At 47.9% G+C, this 22,789-nt stretch overlaps 2 protein-coding genes across 9 annotated transcripts in view; one reads left to right on the forward strand and one right to left on the reverse strand.

Annotated features, from left to right (window-relative positions):
* Positions 1 to 17,265, forward strand: part of MRTFA (myocardin related transcription factor A) — a 111,050-nt gene extending 93,785 nt beyond the window's left edge. For 5 of the 7 annotated variants that reach the window (XM_077339403.1, XM_077339405.1, XM_077339404.1 and 2 more), the window contains 11 exons: positions 151 to 312; positions 1,580 to 1,755; positions 2,579 to 2,737; positions 3,452 to 3,705; positions 4,985 to 5,156; positions 5,777 to 6,886; positions 7,879 to 7,974; positions 10,592 to 10,756; positions 12,072 to 12,248; positions 12,814 to 12,874; positions 14,050 to 17,265. In XM_077339403.1, coding sequence (XP_077195518.1) covers positions 151 to 312; positions 1,580 to 1,755; positions 2,579 to 2,737; positions 3,452 to 3,705; positions 4,985 to 5,156; positions 5,777 to 6,886; positions 7,879 to 7,974; positions 10,592 to 10,756; positions 12,072 to 12,248; positions 12,814 to 12,874; positions 14,050 to 14,546 — 3,029 coding nt within the window. In that variant the 3' untranslated portion in view covers positions 14,547 to 17,265. The remainder of the gene's footprint in view (positions 1 to 150; positions 313 to 1,579; positions 1,756 to 2,578; positions 2,738 to 3,451; positions 3,706 to 4,984; positions 5,157 to 5,776; positions 6,887 to 7,878; positions 7,975 to 10,591; positions 10,757 to 12,071; positions 12,249 to 12,813; positions 12,875 to 14,049) is intronic. The other 2 variants (XM_077339401.1, XM_077339402.1) reach the window with 2 other exon arrangements.
* Positions 17,266 to 17,646: 381 nt separating this feature from the next.
* The window catches only part of SGSM3 (small G protein signaling modulator 3), a 30,277-nt gene continuing 25,134 nt past the window's right edge, over positions 17,647 to 22,789 (reverse strand). For both annotated transcript variants that reach the window (XM_077339407.1, XM_077339406.1), the window contains exons 15-23: positions 22,700 to 22,754; positions 22,398 to 22,447; positions 21,230 to 21,382; positions 20,880 to 20,950; positions 20,515 to 20,563; positions 20,123 to 20,208; positions 19,844 to 19,966; positions 18,948 to 19,008; positions 17,647 to 18,701 (exon numbers count right to left, since the gene is read on the reverse strand). In XM_077339407.1, coding sequence (XP_077195522.1) covers positions 18,618 to 18,701; positions 18,948 to 19,008; positions 19,844 to 19,966; positions 20,123 to 20,208; positions 20,515 to 20,563; positions 20,880 to 20,950; positions 21,230 to 21,382; positions 22,398 to 22,447; positions 22,700 to 22,754 — 732 coding nt within the window. In that variant the 3' untranslated portion in view covers positions 17,647 to 18,617. The remainder of the gene's footprint in view (positions 18,702 to 18,947; positions 19,009 to 19,843; positions 19,967 to 20,122; positions 20,209 to 20,514; positions 20,564 to 20,879; positions 20,951 to 21,229; positions 21,383 to 22,397; positions 22,448 to 22,699; positions 22,755 to 22,789) is intronic.

Raw genomic sequence — 22,789 nt, forward strand, 5'->3', positions numbered from 1 at the left:
GTGAAAGACAGTCATGCATGTTGAGGTGGGCTGAGGGAGTGGGCTTCTCCCATTGACTCTAGAGAGTGAGGTCTGCTTCAGGAGAGGGTGGGTTGTGATTCCACTTGCAAGTCCTGCACTGATCACGTTGTTGCTGCTTCCCTTGAGCAGAGACCTCTGCTGAACCATCCCTGCAGGCCAAGCAGCTGAAGTTGAAGAGGGCCAGACTGGCCGATGATCTCAATGAGAAGATTGCCCAGCGGCCAGGTCCCATGGAGTTGGTGGAGAAGAACATTCTGCCAGTGGAATCTAGCCTGAAGGAAGCTCTCATTGGTAAGGTTGGTGGCAAGAAGAGGTCCATGTGCATGTGCTGGAGACAATGGCAAGTCACAAGCCATTCCCAATATGTGGAAAACAACAGAATAGTTTCTTAACGGTTTCAGTTGGAAGTGCAAAACACTCTTCCAAGCAGAAGTATAGCAAAGCTATCTCCATGGCTACAGTAAGGTGGTTATCTTCCTTGTCTTCTGCATTTTGCTTTCTTACCTGAAAATCTGTCTACTTGTTAGCAGCCATTAATCTCAGATGTTTTGGCCCAGTCATGGAAAGAATCAAGCGTAACACACAAATGAGCAGGTAGGGGAAAAGATGAAAGCCAAATAGTAGCTCCTTGAAAAATATAGTTGGACAGATGTGGGGCTTGAATGCTGCCCCCGGTCAAGAAGGAAGGCTAAGGAAATTGCTTGAAAGGAGTGTCTGATTTCTCCTTTGTAGACTGGTTTGTACAGTTGCTGCATTATCCTTTGGAAAGAAAGAGGCAGAAATAATTTTGTGTATTAACTTAAGACCATACATCTTCTATGAAACAGGATAGGAAAGTGCTGAAAAGTGGCACAAATAAGCCCAGAGTGAAGGAACTCCAGAGGCCTCGGTTCCCTAATGGTCCGTTTACAACTGTGGGCCCTTTTTCTGCTGAAGATCTTGTTTGAGAGCCTCTCCTGTTTCACAGGAAGGAACTTGGGAGGAAAGACAGGAGTTTTTTTGAGAGATCCTGTGCAAATTTTGCAAGTACAAATAGCAGCCCAGGCCTTGCAGTTTCCCTAAGTATCATTAACTCTGTTGTGATTTCAAGAGGGGCGAATGTTCAGAGCAGCTGTCAGAAGAATGCAAGTTGTTGTGAAGCAGCTTCTCTTGGTTGTAAACCTCTTTGGATACTAAGGAAATAGCTACATAGCATAGTTGACACGGAGAACAATAATCCATTGTGACAGCTTCTTCAAAGATTGGTGCGGGATTTCCAGTGCTTGCACACATGCATGCTTGTCTATTCTTCATGATTTGGGCATCTCCAAGTCAGACCTTATGCCTGGATGTACCAAAAGTATTGTTCTGTTTGCTACGCAGAGGCACAAGAGCATCTTTCAGCCAGCTTAGCCATATCTTGCCAGTCGATGGTATCCGTTGCAAAGGCGATACCTAACATTTGCTTCCTTTTCGTTCCTAAATTCCTTTAGCATGGTCAGGACACATCTCATACTAGCTACAATTGACTCGTATCATCTGTTGTATGGTGAATGAACTTGGCTTTTATTGTTTTCAGTGGGACAAGTAAACTACCCAAAGGTGGCAGATAATTCCTCCTTCGACGAGGACAGCAGTGATGCCCTGTCCCCAGAACAGCCGGCCAGCCATGAATCCCAGGGGTCTGTGCCATCCCCAATGGATGCCCGGGTGGGCGATTTGCTTCCCACCCGCACAGTGGTATCGCCTGCTCAGGTGAGAGTGTGCATTGTTGGCTCCTGTTGCGCTCCTCAGCCCCAAGTGTTCTCAAGCAACACCTGTGCCCTTGAGAAGAAATGCCAGGCACATGATCAGTGGCAGTAACATATTTGCTGAGCAAACCAGCAAAGACTCTCTGATGCCTAAACCTTAAAATGGTACTAAGGGCTCAATTTGTGGAGGATAGCAGATGGAAAGGTGAGCTGGGTGATAACAGCTGGAGAGAGGGCTGGGCTCCTGGCCCTGGTCTTTGATGCTTGCTCAGAGAAACGTATTTCTGGGTATAAACCTGAGTCTGAGAAAATGTAAAGAAAGAAGCAAACAAACAAACCAATCAAGCAACACCTGGGGCCTGTATCACTTTCTGCTCTTTCTGTGGTTGGTTTGCGAGGAGAACAAACCAAGACATCCTTGGGCTTCAGATTGTAGATTGGCTGGTATAGAACTAATCAGATGTGTTGTTACATCAAAACAAAATACGGTTTTCTTTTCCTTTTTTGCATCATTTGTTTCTTGCCTACAAACCCCTGTATACTATGATATAGCTGTGGTTTGTAAGCAAGACACAAAATCTCTGTTTGTTAAATTTGGACATCACAGCAAACTGTTGTTAGTTCTGATCCAAAGATCTCATCAGTCTGTGTGGAGGCTTGAGGAGAAGAGGGAGGGGCCTGGGTACCGCCTGGCTCGTTCCTTTTGTTTGCTTTGCCCTTTCTAGTCTGGATGCAGCCATGATCTCTTTGCCATGTCCCCCTAAAATAATCACTGCCTTGTGTCGCCCTGTTACTATGGATGTGTGTCCTCTGGCTTATTGTTGCAGGTTGTGTCTCAGTTAAAAGCCAGTGCAGATCTCTGTGATGCCCCCTTCCCACCTGAGCAGCCACCAACTCCCCTGCCACCGCTTCCACCTCTGGTGCCTCCTCATCTCACCAACGGAGTTGTGACTCCCGCTGCCAAACCACTTCCAACCCTTATCAAGGTAGATTTCATGCAGAGGTTAACAAGGGGGCTGCTAAGAACTGGAAACAGTCATCAAATCCGCTCTGCTATGGGTTCAGCAAGAGATGCTGAGTAGACGGCTCTTGACTATCAGCATCTCTTCAGATCCCCTTTCTTGTCTCCTCCTAAGCATTATAACATGGTGGTCTTCATTTACAAAGGAGCGGATTAAAAGAGGAATTAAGCCTATGAACTTGCCTTTACTCTCCCATTGGCACCGGTCCTAATAAAATGCAGCTGTTTGTGGTAGTAGGGCCTTGGGGTAGGAAAGGAATTCTTCCTCTTAAGCTTGTGTTGGAGGATTTAATACAGGAACCCTTTTAGTCTCTTGTGCTCCTAGTAATCTACTGGTGGAATTATAAATACTGCCCGTGTGGGACAAAAAATGGCTCTTAGAGAATTATTAAGAATTTTATATTCTTCCAGAAAAAGATCAGTGAATGATATTTCAGGACAAGCTATTTTATATGATTATATCATTGGCATTCTAAAATTGGAAGAGCCTGGTATATTTTAATGAAAAGGTACGTGAGAATCTCTATGTAGGTTGTCCCTGGAAATCTCTTAAGGGGATGATGAATGGGCTAATGTGATGAATGGGCTAATCATTGCTGTCTCTGCCTTTGCACCCTTTATTCATGCTGTCACCATCTCTGGCATTTACCTGATCCCTCTATTTTCTGACTTCAAATAGCAAAGCCAGTCCAAGTCCTCCTGTGAGAAATCCCAGCGCAGCAAGAAATCCAAGGAGCCGAAGCCGAAAGTCAAGAAGCTGAAATACCATCAGTATATTCCACCGGACCAAAAGCAGGACAAAGGAGCCCCTCCCATGGATTCATCTTATGCCAAAATCTTGCAACAGCAGCAGCTCTTTCTGCAGCTCCAGATTCTGAATCAGCAGCAGCAACAGCATTACAACTATCAGACCATCTTACCAGCCCCACCAAAGTACGGGTTCTTGCCTCCTGCAGTTGGTTCTTCTCCATTTCACGGGGCTCAGAGCTGCAGCTGCCTAACTATTCTTTCATCTTCAGCAGAAAATGGGGGCTCGTTGCAAGATGAGCAGTGGGGATGAGGTCATGCTGTCCTCTCCTTCTGGGGACAAATCACTCTTGTAATCAGCCACATTCTGAATCAAGAGGGGTACATGACCTGCCGTCTTACTGAGTGAATGTTGCAGAGTTGCTGTAGAAGTGGTCACGTTAGGCAAAACTGTCAGTAGGCTGGATGTGGGCAATATTTACATAAGCCCTTTAAAAAGTGCCTGGCAGTTTTAATGTTCTCCCCCCCCCCCCCCCGGCCAATCAATTTTTAATAAAAGCTGCAGGTTATTTAATTGGCTCTGTCCAGTGACAGGCAGTGACTTCAGTCCTGGCTAGTATTTCTTTGGGCACAAGGAGGGCAAGTGACAGGGAACTCCCAGGGGATTCTCAGGAATGGCTTGGGGGAAATTAGTACAGATCTCCCCCACCTCCTTGACCATGGGAATACTTAGCAGGATGCAAGCCAATTGCTGCTTATCTGATAGCACACCCTGGGGAGATCAGGGCTCTGTCAGAGCCTGCTAAGTTCCACAGGGCCTGTGAGACAGAGCTGTTCTGCTGGGCCAGCCAAAAAACTCTTACATCTAAATTCTGGGCCTCCTTCCCGTCCCTTCTCTCCCCCCCCCTCCCCTTTTCCCTCCTCTGTACATTCAGATGACTGAAATTACTATCAATCTAGAATTGTTGGTGCTGACAGTGGTTTTATCTGTGATTTTAAAGTTTATTCAATGTTATGTTATGTAAATTTTTATTAGTGTCATTATGATTTATCTGAATTGTTGTTCACCGCCCCAAGACAGCAGTGTCCGAGAGGGGCAGTGTATAACAAACAACCTCAAACACACAAACAATTGTATATATGACTCAGCATACAGCTTTCTGCTTAATTGTGCCGTACACGTTACATATTTCACAGTCAGCAGCCAATGGATGATTGGGCAAAACCCCTTTCTAGTGTATTGTAGTAAGAATCTGAATCCCTAACTACCAGCAGGCAAAAGACACTGAAAGCTGCCAAAATGAATTTTCCCAGCAGTCGCTAAGCCAGGGACATTTGCCCGTGCTGCGTCTTGGAAGCGGCTTGTGAGGAGGGGTGGAGGCTTCCCGGGGGATGGGGGTGGGGAAGGGGCCCCAGCATCAGCCTTGCCATGGAATACTCAGTCCAGCCTTTCCTTCCCCCTCAGGCCTCCTGGAGAGCAGCAGAGTGGCAGTGCTGCCCCGCCCATGCGTGGTCTCTCTGCAGCTGTCAGCAGCACCTCTTCTGTTTCTTCCAGTTCTAACGGGTTGACGCGACAAAGCAGCAGTGCTCCAGCGGGCAAGCCAGGAACTCTCCCGAGCAATCTGGATGACATGAAGGTAAGCCCTGGCGGCTGCGACCATCGCTGATGCAGGTGGGGGGGACAGAAAGCCTTCGGAACAAGTGTCCTTGCTGCTTGCCGAGCTGCAGTTATTTAGCTCAGTGCTGCTGTTGAAATAGCCACGGGTTGAATAAGTAAGGTGTAGTGCAGGGGTAGTCAAACTGCGGCCCTTCAGATGTCCGTGGACTGCAATTCCCAGGAGCCCCTGCCAGCATTCGCTGGCAGGGGCTCCTGGGATTTGTAGCCCATGGACATCTGGAGGGCTGCAGTTTGACTACCCCTGGCGTACTGGTTAAAATATCAGACCAGAGTCTAGGAGAGCTGGATTCAGATCCCCCACTCAGGGAAGCCCCCTGTGTGGCCTTGGACCCGCCACACACTCTCAGCCTGACCCGCCTTATTTGTTGAGAGTATAACATGGAGGAGGGGGCAGCAGTGAGAAAAGTGGGATCCCTGAACATTTTCTAAACAAATAAATACTTGGAGGGTGGAGTTGATATTGACTGGCAGAAGGTTCTGTCACTACTTTAAAGGTGTTCCGAAGTGGAGGGCAGAATCCTTCTGGTTTGGTTTGTATGGAAGTCCTGCAGCTTTTGATTTAATTCTGGCGCGTTCCAGGTGGCGGAGCTGAAGCAGGAGTTGAAGCTGAGGGCGCTCCCTGTGTCAGGGAACAAGACAGATCTCATCGAGCGGCTCAAGGCCTATCAGGAGCAGAATGGTACAGCCGCCCATGCAGCCGCTGCTCCAAAGCCCAACACGGCGATTCTCCCCAAAGCTGCGGAAGTGGTGGTAGCCTTCCCAGCAGCCAGGCTGGGCGCGGGGCCAGCGCTGGTTAGCGCTGGCATCACTTCGGCAGAGGTGGTTGTGGCCACAGTGGCCGGCAATGGCGTGATGAAGTTCGGCAGCACAGGCTCCACCCCTCCGGTCTCTCCCACCCCCTCTGAGCGCTCGCTGCTGAGTGCCGGGGATGAGAACTCAACCAGCGGCGATGCCTTTGGGGAGATGGTGACCTCTCCTTTGACTCAGCTCACCCTCCAAGCATCCCCGGTGCAATTCCTGGTGAAGGAAGAGAGCTCCAAAGCCATCAGCTGCAGTTCTAACGGGACGCCATGGGGAGAGCCTTGTGTTAACCGCAGCAAGGACACGGAGGCCCAGGACAAAGACCAGATGCTGCAAGAGAAAGACAAGCAGATTGAGGAACTCACGCGCATGCTGAAGCAGAAGCAGCAGCTGGTAGAGATGCTGAAGCTGCAGCTGGAGCGAGAGAAACGGTCTCAGCAGCCTCTGTCAGCCATGGTCGTTGGGGAGGAAGGCACAGCTCCAGCCCCAGCCCCTGAGCCACCCGCCTTTGGCGCCCCCACTAAGAATGAAAAGAGGCTTGTGAGTTGTCAATTTATGGGCCCCCCCAGCTGCCCCACCGATCAAGTAAAGCCCACACAGACCACTAGCCAAATGGACACCTCGGATTCAAGCTCTGTGCCAAAGAAAGCAGCCATGGTGAAGCAGGAGGTCCCAGAAGCAGCCACGGAGTCCCCACATCAAGCCTCCCACTTTTTCCTTGGCCAGCAAAGCCGGGGCTTCACTGACCTCATCAAAGGAGCGCCTCCCCCTACCCTCATCACGGATTCCACCGGCACTCACATAGTGCTCACAGTGACCAATCAGAATGCAGAGAGGCAGGGCCTCTCGCATCAGGAGAAGGCGGGGAATGGTTCTTTGCCACAAAAGGTAGGCATATACGTAGCACTTTGCACTGGGGGGGGATGGCTCTCCAATAACAAACACCTAGCCACTCAGTCTCTTTAGCAAGTCAGAACCAGGGTGTCTTAAATGGTATGAAGTCTGTGCATCCTTCAGGACGGTGGAGATCCTCTCACTTGCTTCATCCTTCCCCACATCTAGAAACCCCATTGGGTTTGCACTCAGTCCCCAGCACACCATCGTTTCCCTACCCCGTGGATCTGCTGGAGAGCCAGTTTGGTGTAGTGGTTAGGAGTGCGGACTTCTAATCTGGCATGCCGGGTTCGATTCTGCACTCCCCCACATGCAGACAGCTGGGTGACCTTGGGCTCGCCACGGCACTGATAAAGCTGTTCTGACCGGGCAGTGATATCAGGGCTCTCTCAGCCTCACCCACCCCACAGGGTGTCTGTTGTGGAGAGAGGAATAGGAAGGCGACTGTGAGCCACTTTGAGCCTCCTTCATGTAGGGAAAAGCGGCATATAAGAACCAACTCTTCTTCTTCTGCTGCTGCTGCTGCAGCATCGGTCTTCCAGTTCATCCCTCTGCATGGCTCTTATCCCATAGAAGGCGCAGGCACATACTGGCGGGGCACACTGACATTAATAGACAGATGTGTCTAAGCCTCAGGCTCAGGGCTAGACGTTATGACTTTCCGTGAGCTGGATCTAGGTCCCCTGCATGTGTGAATACTGTACATGCAGCTCCAAAATGCCCTCCTGAGACAATTACATGGGGTGGAGGAGGCAGGAGATCATGGTCCCAGCAGAATCAGGCCCCTGCCATTCTTTAAAAGGCAGTTCCTCGGAGCCTCTGTGTGACTTGTAAAGAAGTATCCTTTGAGCCTAGAGACGTTCTTCTGCTGAGTTTAGTGCACATCATAGCCTGTGCCCATTCTGGCTCTCTGGAACGGTTTGTGCATGGGGGAAAGGGGGGGTTCTATTAAAACTCTAAAACATTTGCATCTCATTCACTTTCAGAGAGTCCCACCACTTTCTCCGAACGCATCTATCCAGCAACCTGTAAGCAGCTCTCAACCTCCTGTGCAACAGACACAAAGTGAACCTGTCAGGAAGGTAGTTGCCTATCCTGTTTCCGTTGTGGGGTGAATGGAAAGGGGAGGAGGAGGCGTGCAAATTGGCTGCTGCATATGGGACTTGGAAGGCAAGATGTCCTCTTCCCTACTGAGCTCGCTCATAAACCCTCACCCACTGGCTGCAGCGGAGAGGTGGATCCCCTGGAAACAGCAGTTCTGTCTCCTTTTGCTCCAGGGTTAAAAGCCCTGCCTGTTCACTGACATGGCATATTCCTCAGTGTGGAAGTGGGTGGTTAGGATGCAGTCGCAGGATGAGCTCAAAGCCTTTGGTGGGCCAGCTGTGTTTGAGTCCTGGCTTCTCTTGTTCACTGTGAACTGGCCACAGGGACGTGGGAGTGGAAGGGGTGAGCCGAAATGGGAATGTGTTACCCTTAGGGCCCAAAGACCTTACTGAGATGGGATTTTGATGCAGCTTTGCCCATGTCCTGGATGGGGAAGGAGTCTGTGCATAGCTTTATTTTTCCCTACAAGAACACACAGCAGCCGTTGGCATATGTTGTGGGAAGGAATGTGGTGTGTTTGGGGGCATTGTGGGGTGGAAGCAACACCTGTTCCTTCCTTGCCATTAAGCACTGAGCCTTCTCTGAGTTGCCACAACGCTGTCTTGGGTTCTGTTTCTTGGTCATGCTGTGATAGAATGCTGTGACAGAGCTTTTGCTTGCTTGAATGGCACACGTGTCATATAGATATGCATTGTTTGTCATGTAGAGACTGTAGTGGGACAGTATGTGTATGAGAGAGAAGTACTGAGTCTTGGAGACCCTATGAATTAATGTCCTCCAAGACATCCTATACTTCGCTGACTTCCTCAGGTCTTGCAGACTGAAGGCCATGGCTCCCTTGATTGAGTCAATCCATCTCCTGCTGCCTTTGACTTGTCCCAGCTTTTATTGACTTTTCCAGTGATTCTGGTCTTCTCATAATGTGACCAAAGTCCAAGGTTGCCATTTTAGTTTCTAGGGAGAGATCAGGATTGATTTGGTCCAGAACCTATGTACTTGTTGTTTTGGCCATCCATGATATTTGTAAAGCTCTTTTCCAACACAACATCGCAACTTTCTTCATTGTCCATCTTTCACACCCATACAACACAGTAACGGGGAAGATGTTTCTAATCACCAGCGACACATCTGTATGCTCAGGAATCTTTTCCAGCTCCTGTCCTTCCCAGTCTCGGTCTCCTTCTGATTTCTCCCCTTTAGTTGGTGATGGAGCAAGGAATAGAAAATCCTTCAATTTCTTCTTCAACAGCCTTAAAGTCATGTAATTCCTTGGCAGTCATCAGTTTTGTCTTTGTGATGTTCAGCTTTCATCCTGATTTTGGCACTTTCTGCATTAACCATCAGTAGTTATGTCAAGTCTTTGCTGTCTTCTGCCAGTATTGTGGTGTTACCTGCATATCTAAAATTGTTAACCTTCCTTCCACCATTTTTCACTCTACCTTCATCAAAATCGAATCTAGCTTTCCTTTTGGTATGTTCTGCCTATAGATTAGAGAAAGGGAGATGCATCATTGTCTGACATTTTTGCCAATAAGAAACTATTCTGCTTCTCCATATTCCATCCTAACAGTAGGCTCTTGTCCAAAGTAAAGGTTACACATCACAACAATCTGGTGTTCTCACATACCATTGTCTCTTAAATCAACCACAGCTTTTTATTTATTTATTTATATTTATATCCCGCCCTCCCCGAAGGCTCATGATCCACACAGTAAAGTTTTTCACTGTACTCTATGAAAGACCAGCTGATTTTCTTCTGAAATTCTCTTGTATGTGCTAGTAACCAGCATAAACTTGCAGTATGCCCTCTAGTACCTGTTCCTTTATTGAATCCAGATTGTACACCTGGCATTTCTCATTCTGTGTATGATAACAGTCTTTGTTGCAAGATTTTGAGCATTACTTTACTTGTGTGAAAAAATTAAAGTGATAGTCTGATAGTTGCTGCACTCTTTGACGTCTCTTACTTTGGAACTGGAATGCAGATTCAGTGTTTCCAGTGTGATAGGAAAATAAATGCCCCCAATTACTTTTAGGGTCTTTTGCTAAATTACCTTGTCAGTATTTGCAATGTTGCCATATTTTTGGGCTGTACACTTTGAATTCTGTACCTCTTTTCTAAAATAAACCCCAACTGTCTTAAATCAGTTGTTGGAATAAAGCTTGAGAATGGGTGTGTGTGTGCATAAAGGGGCTCCGGAAAGGGCAGCCTTGAAAAGGGTTTGTGGGGCTGGAGCTTGTACCCCAACTTATGGCTTTGCTTCTTCTACTTTCCTGATTTCCATTATTTCTTTCTGTATATCCTTTACCCTCCTAAGTCCTTTCTAGTAGATTCTGAATGATACAAAACCTCAAACAATGCAACCTAGGGTAGAGTAGAAGCAGGATAGTCAGTGTTGTGATTTGCGTCCAGAGTGTTTCTTCAGCACAGAATCCATGTTGGCAAAGAGGGTGCGTGGCTGTTCCTGTGTGCTGTGGATTCCTTTTGATTATACAGCATCACAAGACACCTTAGCTTCCAAATTGGCTTCTTCCCCTCCCCCTTTAATTAGGAAATCTGGCATTTCTCTTCTTTAACTTTGCATCTCTCCATAGGGTCCGAAGCCAAATCTGCCGATGGTCAGTAGGCAGTTTCCTCAAACAGTCTTGTCTTTCTCAACACCTCCCAACTTGCAGCCCTTCTACCTAAATGGCTTCCGCAAAGGACCCCTGAAAGCCAACGTTCCTGGCAGAGCTGGCCAGCCTAGTGTGCCCCAAAAGGTACACAAGTCAGCAAGCCTGACTGGGGGGCAGATGACTCTTTTGCACAGGGAAGAGAGGACCCGAACTGATGTTCCAGCCTCATCTGCAGGGATTTGTGTCCCTTTGCCATACTGAAATGAGGCTGCCTCTGACATAGCCCTTACTGATAGGTCAGGGGAAGGAGATTAGAAGGATGTGTATTGATTTGCCTGTCCATGAGTCAAGTGCAAGCCTCTTGCAAGCTTTCACATCTAAGAAGACTGAGCTGCAGCTGGAGGGATTCTCCCCACCCTGAATACACACTTTTAGTTTGTTTTGGTGCTTACTTGGAAGAGAAGGGGTTAAATATGAACATCCACTTAGGGCAAAGGCAGAAAACATAATTTCACCTCTGACTTGCCCTCATGATTCCGTCACACAGCCTCCTATGACTGCCTGCACAGTATCTTCCTGCTGCCTATGTGATTGCCTTGGGAAGAATCTTAATTTTAAGAGGAAAGCAGCAGCTTTGAATAGGGGGCAGGCTGTGGGCAATAACTAGGTTCAGGGATGTTTTGAAATTTCTCCATTTTCCCTGGATGAACATTTGTTAGCAGATCTAGACCAATCAAGAGGGAGGGAGGGGGCTTTTGAAACCCCCAGTACCTCTTGAGCATTTTAGAGACTCATCTGCTCTGAGTGGCCAGACTTGAGATGCGAACTTGTTCCAACTCTGGAAGGCCTCCTTTCATTCCCCCCCTCCCACTCATTTGCTCATCCTTAGCATCCCACTGTAGCAGCCTGTCCAGTTGTCTTACAGAAGAGCAAAATAATGAAGCTAGGATGTGGTGAGAAGACCAGAGCTAGGAGTTCACCTGCATATGTCTGTGACAGGCGGGGTGAATTTTGACAAGCAAGTGGCCATGTTCTTCATGGTATGACAGGTGTCTTTATGTCAAATGGATGATAATTATTGTATTCTTAGAGAATTCCTGCATCATGACATGTAGGTGATACGAAATACCATAGTGAACAAATAGGCCACATGCAGTATGTGAACTTCTACCATGCAACAGTCTACAGTTGTGGGTCAAATGGAGTGCAGAGCTTTGTGGTTCAAAAACAGTCCTTGTCAGGTTGTGTGGTCTGTATGGTATACTTTTCAGTACTATGCATGTGGTGGGTGGTGTAAAGGGCAGTAGTGCCCCTGAAGAGGGAAACGAGATGTTGTAACAGTAGTTGGGCCCGTCATTAGCTGAATTGGGGTAATTTTTGCATCTCAAGCAATTCACAGAAATTATCCATCTGAGAAGACAATTCTTGCCTTTTCATGGTCTCTTTTGTCCCCCCACAGCTTCTCTTGCAGCCAGGCTCTCCACCTCCTCCATCACCATCCCACATGGAACTTGAACAGCCAAGCTCATCTTTCTTTGCTGCTGCCCCACCACTGCCTCTCCCTGCGTCCTCCATGCTGATGAAAGAGCCACCAGGTTATGAAGAGGCTGTGAAGCAACAACCAAAGGCCCCTGAGGTGAGAATGGCCACTGTCCCTCAAGTCAGGAAAGGCACTTGTTGAGGCACATGCTGAACTGCATGCAGGCTGGAGTGGTCTTGCCACGTTTTGGGGGTGTCTACTCTGGATACCGAGCCTCTTGTGGTGCGGAGTGGTAAGGCAGCAGACATGCAGTCTGAAAGCTCTGCCCATGAGGCTGGGAGTTCAATCCCAGCAGCTGGCTCAAGGTTGACTCAGCCTTCCATCCTTCCGAGGTCGGTAAAATGAGTACCCAGCTTGCTGGGGGGTAAACGGTCATGACTGGGGAAGGCACTGGCAAACCACCCCGTATTGAGTCTGCCATGAAAATGCTAGAGGGCGTCACCCCAAGGGTCAGACATGACCCGGTGCTTGCACAGGGGATACCTTTACCTTTACTCTGGATACCATGGGGGTTGGATGTCTGTGCCATTCTTGCTGAGTAAATATCTATCTTCGGTGGGTGAATGGGCGGTTTGGCAGGCAGATTTATAGTCGTTAGGAGCTGGAAGTTGCACCGTGTCCCTTGAATGTGATCTCTAAACAAGCGTGTTCCCTTTCTTAGGAGAATGGCTGTTCAAGTCAGCAGATGGATGACTTGTTCGACATTTTAATTGAGCATGGAGGTAAGAGGGGAACAAGTGCTTTATATCAGGTACCTCCTATTTTCTCTGATGGTCTCTGTGGTTGGTATACATTGGAGTTGGCCGTCAGGATGAATGCACTTAGAAGCTTCTGTTCCAAGCAACAGAGATTTGTATTCACTGGATGTGGGAAGAGTCACCAGCACCACATATTGTCACACATGAAGCTGCCTTATATTGAATCAGATCATTGGCACATCAGAGCCAGTATTGTCTGCTCAGACTGGCAGCAACTCTGCAGGGTGTCATGCAGAGGTCTTTCACATCCCCTGAAGCCTGATCCTTGTAGCTGGAGATGTTGAGGATTGAACCTGGAATCTTCTGCATACCAAGTAATTTCTCTACCAATGAACTACAGACCCTCTTAGTGAACATGTTAGTCAATCGTAAGATGTCATTCTGCTGGTAAATTCCATAGGTCTAGTATAAGCACACTATTGGGTGCCAGTTTGCATCCAGGTCAGGTTCAAGGTCCTGGTTTTGACCTTCAAGGCTATATGTGGTTTGGGCCCTACCTACTTGTGGGACCGCTTACCTCCTTACGCCCCTCGCAGAGCACTTTGCTCTGCAGGTATGAATTTGCTGATGGTCCTGGGACCCCAAGAGGTGCGCCTGGCCTCAACCAGGGCCAGGGCATTTTCGGTCCTGGCCCCTACCCGGTGTAATGAGCTCCCAGAAGAGCTGTGTGCCCTTACAGAGGTTGCAGGATTCTGCAGGGCCTACAAAACGGAGTTCTTCTGCCAGGGGTTAGGTTGAGGCCAAGAGGAGGCCCTGGGGTTTGGGTTTCCCCTCCCTCTGGTTCCTGGGCTCGGTATTAGACTGGGCCTGAATGTCGATAATCTGTTCCCTGGTCTTTCCAATACAAATGCATTATAACTGTAATCCTATTGCTGACCATAGCTATGAGTTGCAGGGGGAGGGGTGGTTTAAGATTGTATTGAACAATGTTTTTAAGTACTTTGATGATATTTTATTGTGAACTGCCACGAGCCACCTTACTGGGAGCGGCGGTATGTATGTATGTATGTATGTATGTATGTATGTATGTATGTATGTAAACTGCCCTGAAGATGGCCAGTGATGGCTACCTGGGCTTTGCCACATGGGGTAATGTTGCCTATATTGGTATACTCAAGTGCATTTTTTCCCTCTCACAGAGATTTCTGCTCAGTTTAAGGAGCAGTCTTCCCCATCAAGGAAAGACAGCACTGTTTCTCCCGGATGCCCTTCTCCGTCCAGCAGCCACCATTCCTCAAAGCTCCCCCTGCAGGGGTCCCTGGGCCACCCTTCCCCAGCAGGCAGGCTGGAAGACTTCTTGGAGAGCAGCACTGGTCTCCCCTTGATGACCTCTGGCCCTGACGGACTGGAGCCTCTCTCTCTGATTGACCTCTACAGTGAGATGCTAAGCAGTTCCGCTATCCTGGACCACCCGTCTTCACCTATGGACACATCAGAATTGCACTTTGCCCCTGAGCCCTCTGGGGGACCAAGTTTAGACTTGGCTGAGGCTAATTTGGACAGCATGGATTGGTTGGAGCTGCCTGGAGGGCCAGTGATGAGCCTCACCCCCCTCAGTACTGCAACTCCTAGCCTCTTTTCCACAGACTTTCTCGATGGACATGACCTGCAACTGCACTGGGATTCTTGCTTATAGCTCTCTAAGCATGCAGACTGAAGGGAGCGGTACGGGTGGGTGTAGTATATGGGTGGGAGCTTAAGTGAAAGTGTCAGTCTATCTTAAGATCCCCAAATGTCAACCTGCTTTTGTGAAGTCAGAGAGGCAGAGGAAATCAATCCAGTTATGTCTTCTGAATGATGGTTCAGCCTCTGGCAAGCGACTGCCAATCTTAAGGCCTGTGGTGAGGCGAGGCGTGGCCCCTTCCCTCCGGTGTGGCCACCCCAGGTTGTCGAAGGTATTAAGCATGGTGTGCTGCTTCTCCTTTACTATACAGTGATGCGGCCGGGGTGGGAGCTTAGTGGAAGGCCAGGCATCCATAAGAGGTTGGAAGGATTATTACTTGAGAGGCCAGTGTTCCCTCCTGGTCTTGAGTTTGCCTAGTTAGGAAGATTTTTTTCTAAAAACTCTGGCAAAAGTTAATTGGATTATTTTATAAGGAAGGTTTCCTTGGGTTTAGAAGGTGGGATGTGCTTCTGGGGGGTAGGAAGGGAAGAGTACAGGACTGAGGAATCTGTTGCCCTCTGTTATATGATTGGGCATCTGATTCAAAGAGCCTTTTCCTACTAATGCCATAGCATAGGTGCTTTTTAGCCCATGTTCTGTGCCAGAGTCTAGGTAACAGCCATTGTTCCTCAGCTTGCAGTGATTCCTGCATGCAGTCATTGTCCCTGGCATGGCCCAACGAAGAGCAGCCTGCCAAGATGAGCTTTCATCCAGCTGGCATTCGTTCCCTCATGTCCCAGGCAGTGATGGGCTGTCCTCTTCGGACCATGAATCAGACCAAGTCAACTGTATTGAGGGAATGTCATTCACATTCTGCAGTAATCGCTTGATTCCCTCCTCTTCTTGGTAACTCTGATACGAAGCCCTAGTCAGCTAGAACATGCAGCTGGAGTTTATGAATGTTTTTGGCCTTTTTGTGGCTTGACCTGTGGCAGCATAAACAATCTGTAGCATCTCGGCTACACTTTGCAGTTCCTGGTGCTTTTGCTGTTCATTGATTTAATACACACACCCGGAGATTTTGTGTGTGTGAAAGCAGTGCTTCTGCTGTGTCAGGGGAAGTCTATATGTTCTACGCAGAGGCTGCTGTGGAGGTATTTCTTCTTGGAGAGAAGTCAGCTGACAGCTGCTCTCAGAAGCATTAAAAACACACACCCTCAAGTAGGGCCTTGGTCAGAGCATGAGTACCAACTTCTTACCGGAGGCAGGGCCCTTTTCACTGTGTGCTTGCTAAGGAGCCAAGTGTCTGCTTCGGCCTGCATGGCTGACTTCTGTCATTGCACAGAGGAAAGGAAATGTCCTGTAGCCATAGTCCTTGCTGCTGTGAACGGTTCCGAACCACAGTCTTGCCTCTTGGCATCTGGTTTCATTTCTCACTGGTAAAATATCTGTATATAGCCCTGTAAAAACTGCTTGTTTTGGAAGACAAATGACATAACCCATCTGAAAGTGTTACTTTCCTCAAGGTTCTTCTGGAGTATAAACTCTTCAGGAGCCAATATTTCTAGCCTGTGGTTTGGTGGGAAAGAGGACTTGGTCCTTGGACTACCATTTTTCGCCTTATTGCACATGTCACTCAAAGGAAATCATACTGCTTATTTAGTCAGTTCCCTTCTCATCAAAAAATAGGATGGTTAATGCAGCTTGAGGCACTGATGTCCATCTCTGTGGTATAAAGGAGTAGGTTGATCTCTCTAGTTTCACAGCAGTCCAGGAACCCTTCCACATTTCTCTCATGCTGTAGGGACTAGAACATATCGGGTTTCCCTAGGGACTTGGAAAGGAGGTAGCAGTGGCCAACTGCACATAAAGTGTTTTTCTTCCAGTAAAAATCCCTGGTTAGAAATCAGCTTAGTACAGTGGCTGAAAGCCCTGCATATTAACCTTTGTATTCTCTCCATGCCCTCTCATTGTGTATTGTATCACTCAGTCCACAGCTAATTGGGTAACTTGGCTAGACTTATGTGGTTACTTGTGGTATAGACAGCCTTGCAAAGCAAATCTTCCCATATAAACAGAACATCTTTGCTCCCACTACGTAGTAAATGTATTTACACTTCTTAGATACTCCTGGGCCAAGTGAAATTATCTTTGGTGGTGGCAGCAGGTGGTATTTGTGCAGAACGGTGCTATCTCAACAGCTACTTGGCTTTAAGAAGAAAAGCGTGTTTTCCTCTAGAGTAAAGTGAGTTATAGCAATATGGCAAACTTGGATTGCAACACTATGTTAAACTTAGCAACAAAGAGTAGCAGGGCTTGTTTGAAACACTGCTCAGCTACCACAGAACAGGAAAATTTAAGATACGAGCGTTTTTTCTTCAGTATATGAAGCCAATGGCTCTGAGCTTTAAAAAAAAAACTTCCCTAAATTCTTCTATTGTACCCACAGCGAAATCACCATCCTAAGGATCTGCCTGTAGTTTGAATGTACTTGCTCTTCTGCTGATAACCACTCCTTGTATTTGATTTAGCACGCACACTTTCCCCCCACTATGCATCAATGAATGGGTTATCAGCATAGGCAAAGCAGGCTTGGGCAGTGCAGTGCAGTAGTATTGGACCTAGAATAAACACACAACTGGAAAAGGGCATGGAAGGTGCAGTTACTGGGAAAAGAGTGGACAAATCAAATTATTTTTTCAGTTACAGATATTTGAAAAATCCATTTTATTAAAAAAATTGTGTTCTAGTATGTTTGTATATCTGATCATTGGTTTCAGCACTACAGATAACTATACTTTGGTGAAAACACAGGCCCTGCCTTGAACCTGTGTAATGAACATGTGGAATGGGGAAAAGCAGTCCTCCAATGGCACGTCTTCCCCTTTTAAGAGGAAGTCCCATGAGTCAAAGGGGCACTACTGTACATCATGAATCGCTACTGTGTCACTGACAGGGTTTCCTTTGTTGGATGGCAACCACCCCCCTTAAGAATTCCATGACCTAAACAACTACATGGTATGCAATTCCTAAAGTGTATGCAACCAACAGAGTAATGGTTCTTATTTTCACAGAAGTGTCCACACTGGCACGAACAATAAGGCTTATGAAAGATCAGTCCCATTTCCTCTCCTGCAGTGAAGACAGTCGCAAGATGTGCAATTTATTTATAAACAAAACTAACACGTCCTTTTGTTTCATGAATTGATTGTGCTCCTCCATCAAGTGCTTCCATTGTCACATGCACCCTCTTGGTGCTGCCCCCCCCCCATGGTGTGCAGCTTCCGCCACTGTCCCCAGAGGGGCTAGGGGGCGCCGTTATCATCCCTGAGCCAGCTCAGTCTTGCCTTTACATCCTGAAGTAAAATGTCAAAATATACAGAGCTTTCTGGATATAATTTACATCTTTTGGTTACTTAAAAAAATGGCTCTAGGCCAAAATGGCATCAAACAGGTTTTACCCAGCTATGACCCAAAGTTAAAGGGTGGATTTCTATTCTGGGTGCTGCCACTACCCCAAGCTTTCCTCCAGAAGAGCCCAAGGATTTGTCATTTAGGCACTTAGTGGCAGAGCCATGCCCCTTCATGCACTGCTGTACCAGAAAAGCAGTCTACCGCCAGGTGGTGCCCCTTGTCAAGGCTGAGGGGTGGATCTCACAGCAAAGTGTGTGAAAGAGGGGCCTCCAATAGATGAGCCTGCTTAATAGCAAACTCAATCAGAGAAACTTGGCAACTCTTCTGTGCACTCTTGGGCAGACCCCTCCCTGGTGGTAACACAGCTATTTATCCCTCCCCCCCTTCCACACATGCCCTTCTGCAAAGGAAGAGGGGATTTCCTCCCCCTTCTGCTGGGTACAAATGAGAGTTGTGGCTGCTTTGGTGAAGCTCTGCCCAATCATTAAGAACACCAAGGAAACAGTAGAAACAGTCCCCATCACCCTCAGTCCCCATCACCCTGCTGTGGGACCAGCTCCTAAGAGAGACCCTTTCCCTTGGTGGCCATGAGCAGGGCTATGCCGTGCATGAAGGGGCAACTAACAGCTTGAGGTGGATCATATGCTGGGTGTTTGAAGCCATCTAAGTAGTCTAAACTGCAGTAGGGAGTCACCCATCTATGTCCCAGCTAAACAGGTGGTGCTTCACAAGCATGTCTTGAACACCTTCCTTCAGTGGTTTCTTTTCCTTCTCCTGCAGACAGGAAGAGAAAGGTTGCAAGAAATATTACTGAGCATTTTGAGTAATTGAAGCTGAAATATATGCTCTTTGGTGCAGGTGCCATACCCTCCTCCCGAGGCATACCTTAAAGAGGGTACCAAAAAGGCGTACCAAAAGAGGGATGGGAGGAAACTTCCTAACCCACATAAGGGTCACAGTAAACAGTAGGGGCAGTGCTGTTTGCTAACTCCATTGCATTTTGTAGGATCACTAGCTTACCTCTCTCTTGATAGGGAGTTCCCAATCCTGTGAGAGGCTGAATGCAAACTTGCTGAGGACTCTGCAACAGAGTATACTGCCCATTAGGGTTTAAACCAAGATTATGGGTATGCTAGCAATCAAAGCATTTCAACTGAAATACCAAAATTAATGGATCTGATGTATTCAAACATTTTTATTCTGATATTATTCTGAAAAAGCTGCGTTTTGTATACAAGCTACTTTTTTCAACGACCAGTCAACACTTGACAATTTTACTGAGGGGGGGGAGTCTTTTGCCGAGGGACGTTGCTGCCACCTGAGCCCCTGCTCCACTTGCTTTCCCACCAGCACCCCTGACTTCCCGCCGCCCACTGGGAGGCGCTGCCAGCAGCAGCTGCTCAATGTCACGCCGAGGGGGAGCCCCAGCCATGGCGGTTGCTGGAGAGCACCAAAGGTGAGCCGGCAGCAGAGTGACAGGGCAGCCCCTGAGGCAGCAGCTGGGGAGGAGGATGAGGAGCCGTGGCCCAGTACTGACTGATCCACAGACCGGTACTGGTCCCTGGACCGGGGGTTGGGGACCACTGCTTTAGGATGCTTTGGGCTGATCCTGCGTTGAATAGGGGGTTGGACTAGATAGCCAGTATGGCTCCTTCCAACTCTATGATTCTGTGATTCTGTGAACTTCCTTTCTGCTCAGCTTCCCAGCCTCTGAATCTCAGATTCATCTGTCCCACATGATTAACCTTTTCTGAGGCAAAGAGCTGTGAAAAACAATCTCGCAGCTGTAGCCATCTCTGTCAGGAAGCCAAAAACTGGCTTAGGTTTGGATGCAGCATTCTGTCTACCAGAGGCACATCCCAGAAGAGGAGCTTGAGACTGCAGAACAAGGGAAGAAGAAAGAGGCTCAAACCCACCTGAGCTCACACTTGATCTGTACCCAGCCAGGGCTGCGCAAGAATGACCAGGGATGGAACCATTTCTCCACAGACTGCAGGCTGGAGCACAACACCTCCAGCCACAGGTGCAGCACCTGCTCACTGCAAAGCAAGCCACAGGGAGAGTTAACCAAAAGCTGCAGGCACACACCACAGCAAAACAACGGCCTTCTGATGATACGTGATCGGCACCCCTTCCCCACTTTCATTTCCTGCTCTGTGCCAACAAAATTAGCCTCTAAAGAGACTGCGCCTTACTTGAGTCCAATGCAAATGAGAGAGCGAAGCTTCACATCCATCTGAGCGTGTGCTGCATCGTGTGACATATTTACTGACTGCACAGCCTGCCGGGGGGAAAAAAGGAATTATTTGGATTCTAATTTGTAGCCTCACATCCTTGTACAGTCAATCTTGGTTGTGTAATTTACTGCAACCAGGGAAGCTCACAACTGACATAACCCCCACATTCCACACAGCAGAGTCTCTAGAAGCAGCAGGGCTAGCCTCCCTCTACAGTGCCATCTGCTGGAAATAGCTGGCACTGTCTCCTGTGGGCTTCTAGTGCGAAGGGACAGACTGAACACAAGATACTGTCTTCTCTGAAAACCTTCTTGAGAACTTGCACTGCCTTCAGGGACCAAAATACTCACTCGATAAAGCAGCTCTTCTGGAGTTAGAACTTTTCCATCTTCATCTAGCCTAAAACAGAGAGAGATCTAGCATATATCATGAATGGCATCCTTCCCTGCCCAATATCAAACTCTATGACGGGAACTCAACGCTAAGTAGATTCTCAGTAGCCAATGGACATTTCACCAGAGACTTCTCTTGAAATCCTTTGAGGACGTGACAGCTCTAAGCAGAACAGCCTCCTCCAATTATGAATCACTTTAGCTATCACTGGCTATTCCATTCCACCCCCATTCACAAGGAAATGTGAAATACAAGGAGCAGCAGAGTGGTACTGGGTAGACAGAAAATGGTTGACTTGTTTGATTGAACACAAAACCTTTACCTGTATGTTTTACAGAGCACAAGACGAGAATACACAGAGTCAAAGTCTCGTTCCACTTCACGCCCAGCAGCCTAGAGGAGAACAGAGCACAATCTGATCTAAGGGCTCTTCCTGGTAACTGATCTTCCAGGAAAGTATTTCTCCCAGTATTGTCTGTTTCTGAGAGACCAAATGCCTCTTTGCATCTTTATTTATTATTTGATTTGTTTATCCTGCCACTCTCAGAAATCCCAGTGACACCAAACACAAGATCGGCAGCAATCTTCCTCCCTGGGACTGTCAAGACAGAGTTGGATTTTTAATTTGTGTGTTTGCCAGACCCTTTCCGACACAGCAAGTGCTTCTCTTACCTCTTCGATAAAAGGCCAGGGGTGGCAGGGGCCCCCCAGCAGGGACGGCCTCTTCAGGCCATGCTCAAGAATGGCCTTGAGGGCTGGGCAGAGTGTTCCCCGAACCAAGTCTGTCACCCCTTCAGTGACGGAGTCGTCTCCAGCAATGGAATACTGGAAAAAGCCAAAGGCTGCTGTTAATACTCCAGGGAGGCCAGGTGAACAGATCTTGGCCAGGCCACCCGCAGATGCTGTTCCACGTGCCTAGCTTTGCTTCACGACTGGATGCCCATGCCCAGAGTAGGCAGTGCCATCATTCTGATGAGTGAGCTTGTGGATTAAGCCTTTCAAAACGTTTTGAAGAAGGAGAGTTGGTTCTTATATGCCGCTTTTCCCTACCCGAAGGAGGCTCAACGCGGCTTACAATCACCTTCCCTTTCCTCTCCCCACAACAGACACCCTGTGAGGTGGGTCAGGCTGAGAGAGCTCTGATATTACTGCTCAGTCAGAATAGCTCTATCAGTGTCCAAGGTCACCCATCTGGCTCCATGTAGAAGAGTGCAGAATAGAACCCAGCATGCCAGTTTAGAAGTCCACACTCCTAACCACTACACCAAACTGGCTCTCTTGAAAACAAAGCCTTTCAATATAGCCTCACTCTATGGAAGCTCAACGTATCCTTTGCCTTTTGTTCACTGCTTCGTTCTCACATTCTCCGCAAGTGGGTGATGGCAAATCTTCTGTTTCTCACAAACCCATTAAATTCTTCCTCTTCTCCCCAGAACTTGTGCAAAGATGGATTTGTCACTTATTTCTATGTCTTCTGCTTCTCTTGCTGTGGGTGGTAATACACAGACTGCCTACTTCCCAGAGCCATTAAGGCAAAGGATACGTTGAGCTTCCACAGAGTGAGGCTGTATTGAAAGGCTTTGTTTTCATGAGGAGTCACAGACTGTCCTTGGGTTTCTTACAGTTCCGAACTCATCCTGCACAGGATTTCTAGACACTCCTCCATTTATTCATCTGTTATACATTTATGCAGTCTCCGTTGCATGTCATCAGCCCCACCAGCAAGACTTGTAAACAACCAACCCATAGGCATGGAAAGCAGTAATGGATGCTGGTCTGAACAGACTCTAGCACAAGGAGGGCACCTCTAGCACCTTCAAGAGCCAGGAAGAATGTTTACCTCTTTGCTCCGTTCATCTAGGACCTCCACAAACTTTGCAGGAAACCAGCCTAAAAAGAACAGGAAAGAGGAAGACCTCTTTCAATGAGGCACCTGCTTATTACGACAAGCGAATCCCCAGAAAAACCCTGCCAGCAGCCTCTGATTAAAAAGAGCAAGCAATATTTAGGCCACCGGCTGCAAGGGCAGCCTGTGCACAAGAACAGGCCCCAAACTTATTAGGGAGAAGAATCCTTGGGGGAGATGCAGCATGGCTTGTGGAGCCACCTTTCTACTCTTGAACCAACTGTGCTTACACTCACCTCTCAGGCCATTCAGCTCTCCCACCCAACAGTGCTCATCTTTCTGGGAAATTATCTATAGAATTTGAAAAGAGAAACGATGACTTGGCC

The sequence above is a fragment of the Paroedura picta genome, chromosome 5 (genome assembly GCF_049243985.1).
Source record: "Paroedura picta isolate Pp20150507F chromosome 5, Ppicta_v3.0, whole genome shotgun sequence".
NCBI classification, from domain to species: domain Eukaryota; kingdom Metazoa; phylum Chordata; class Lepidosauria; order Squamata; family Gekkonidae; genus Paroedura; species Paroedura picta.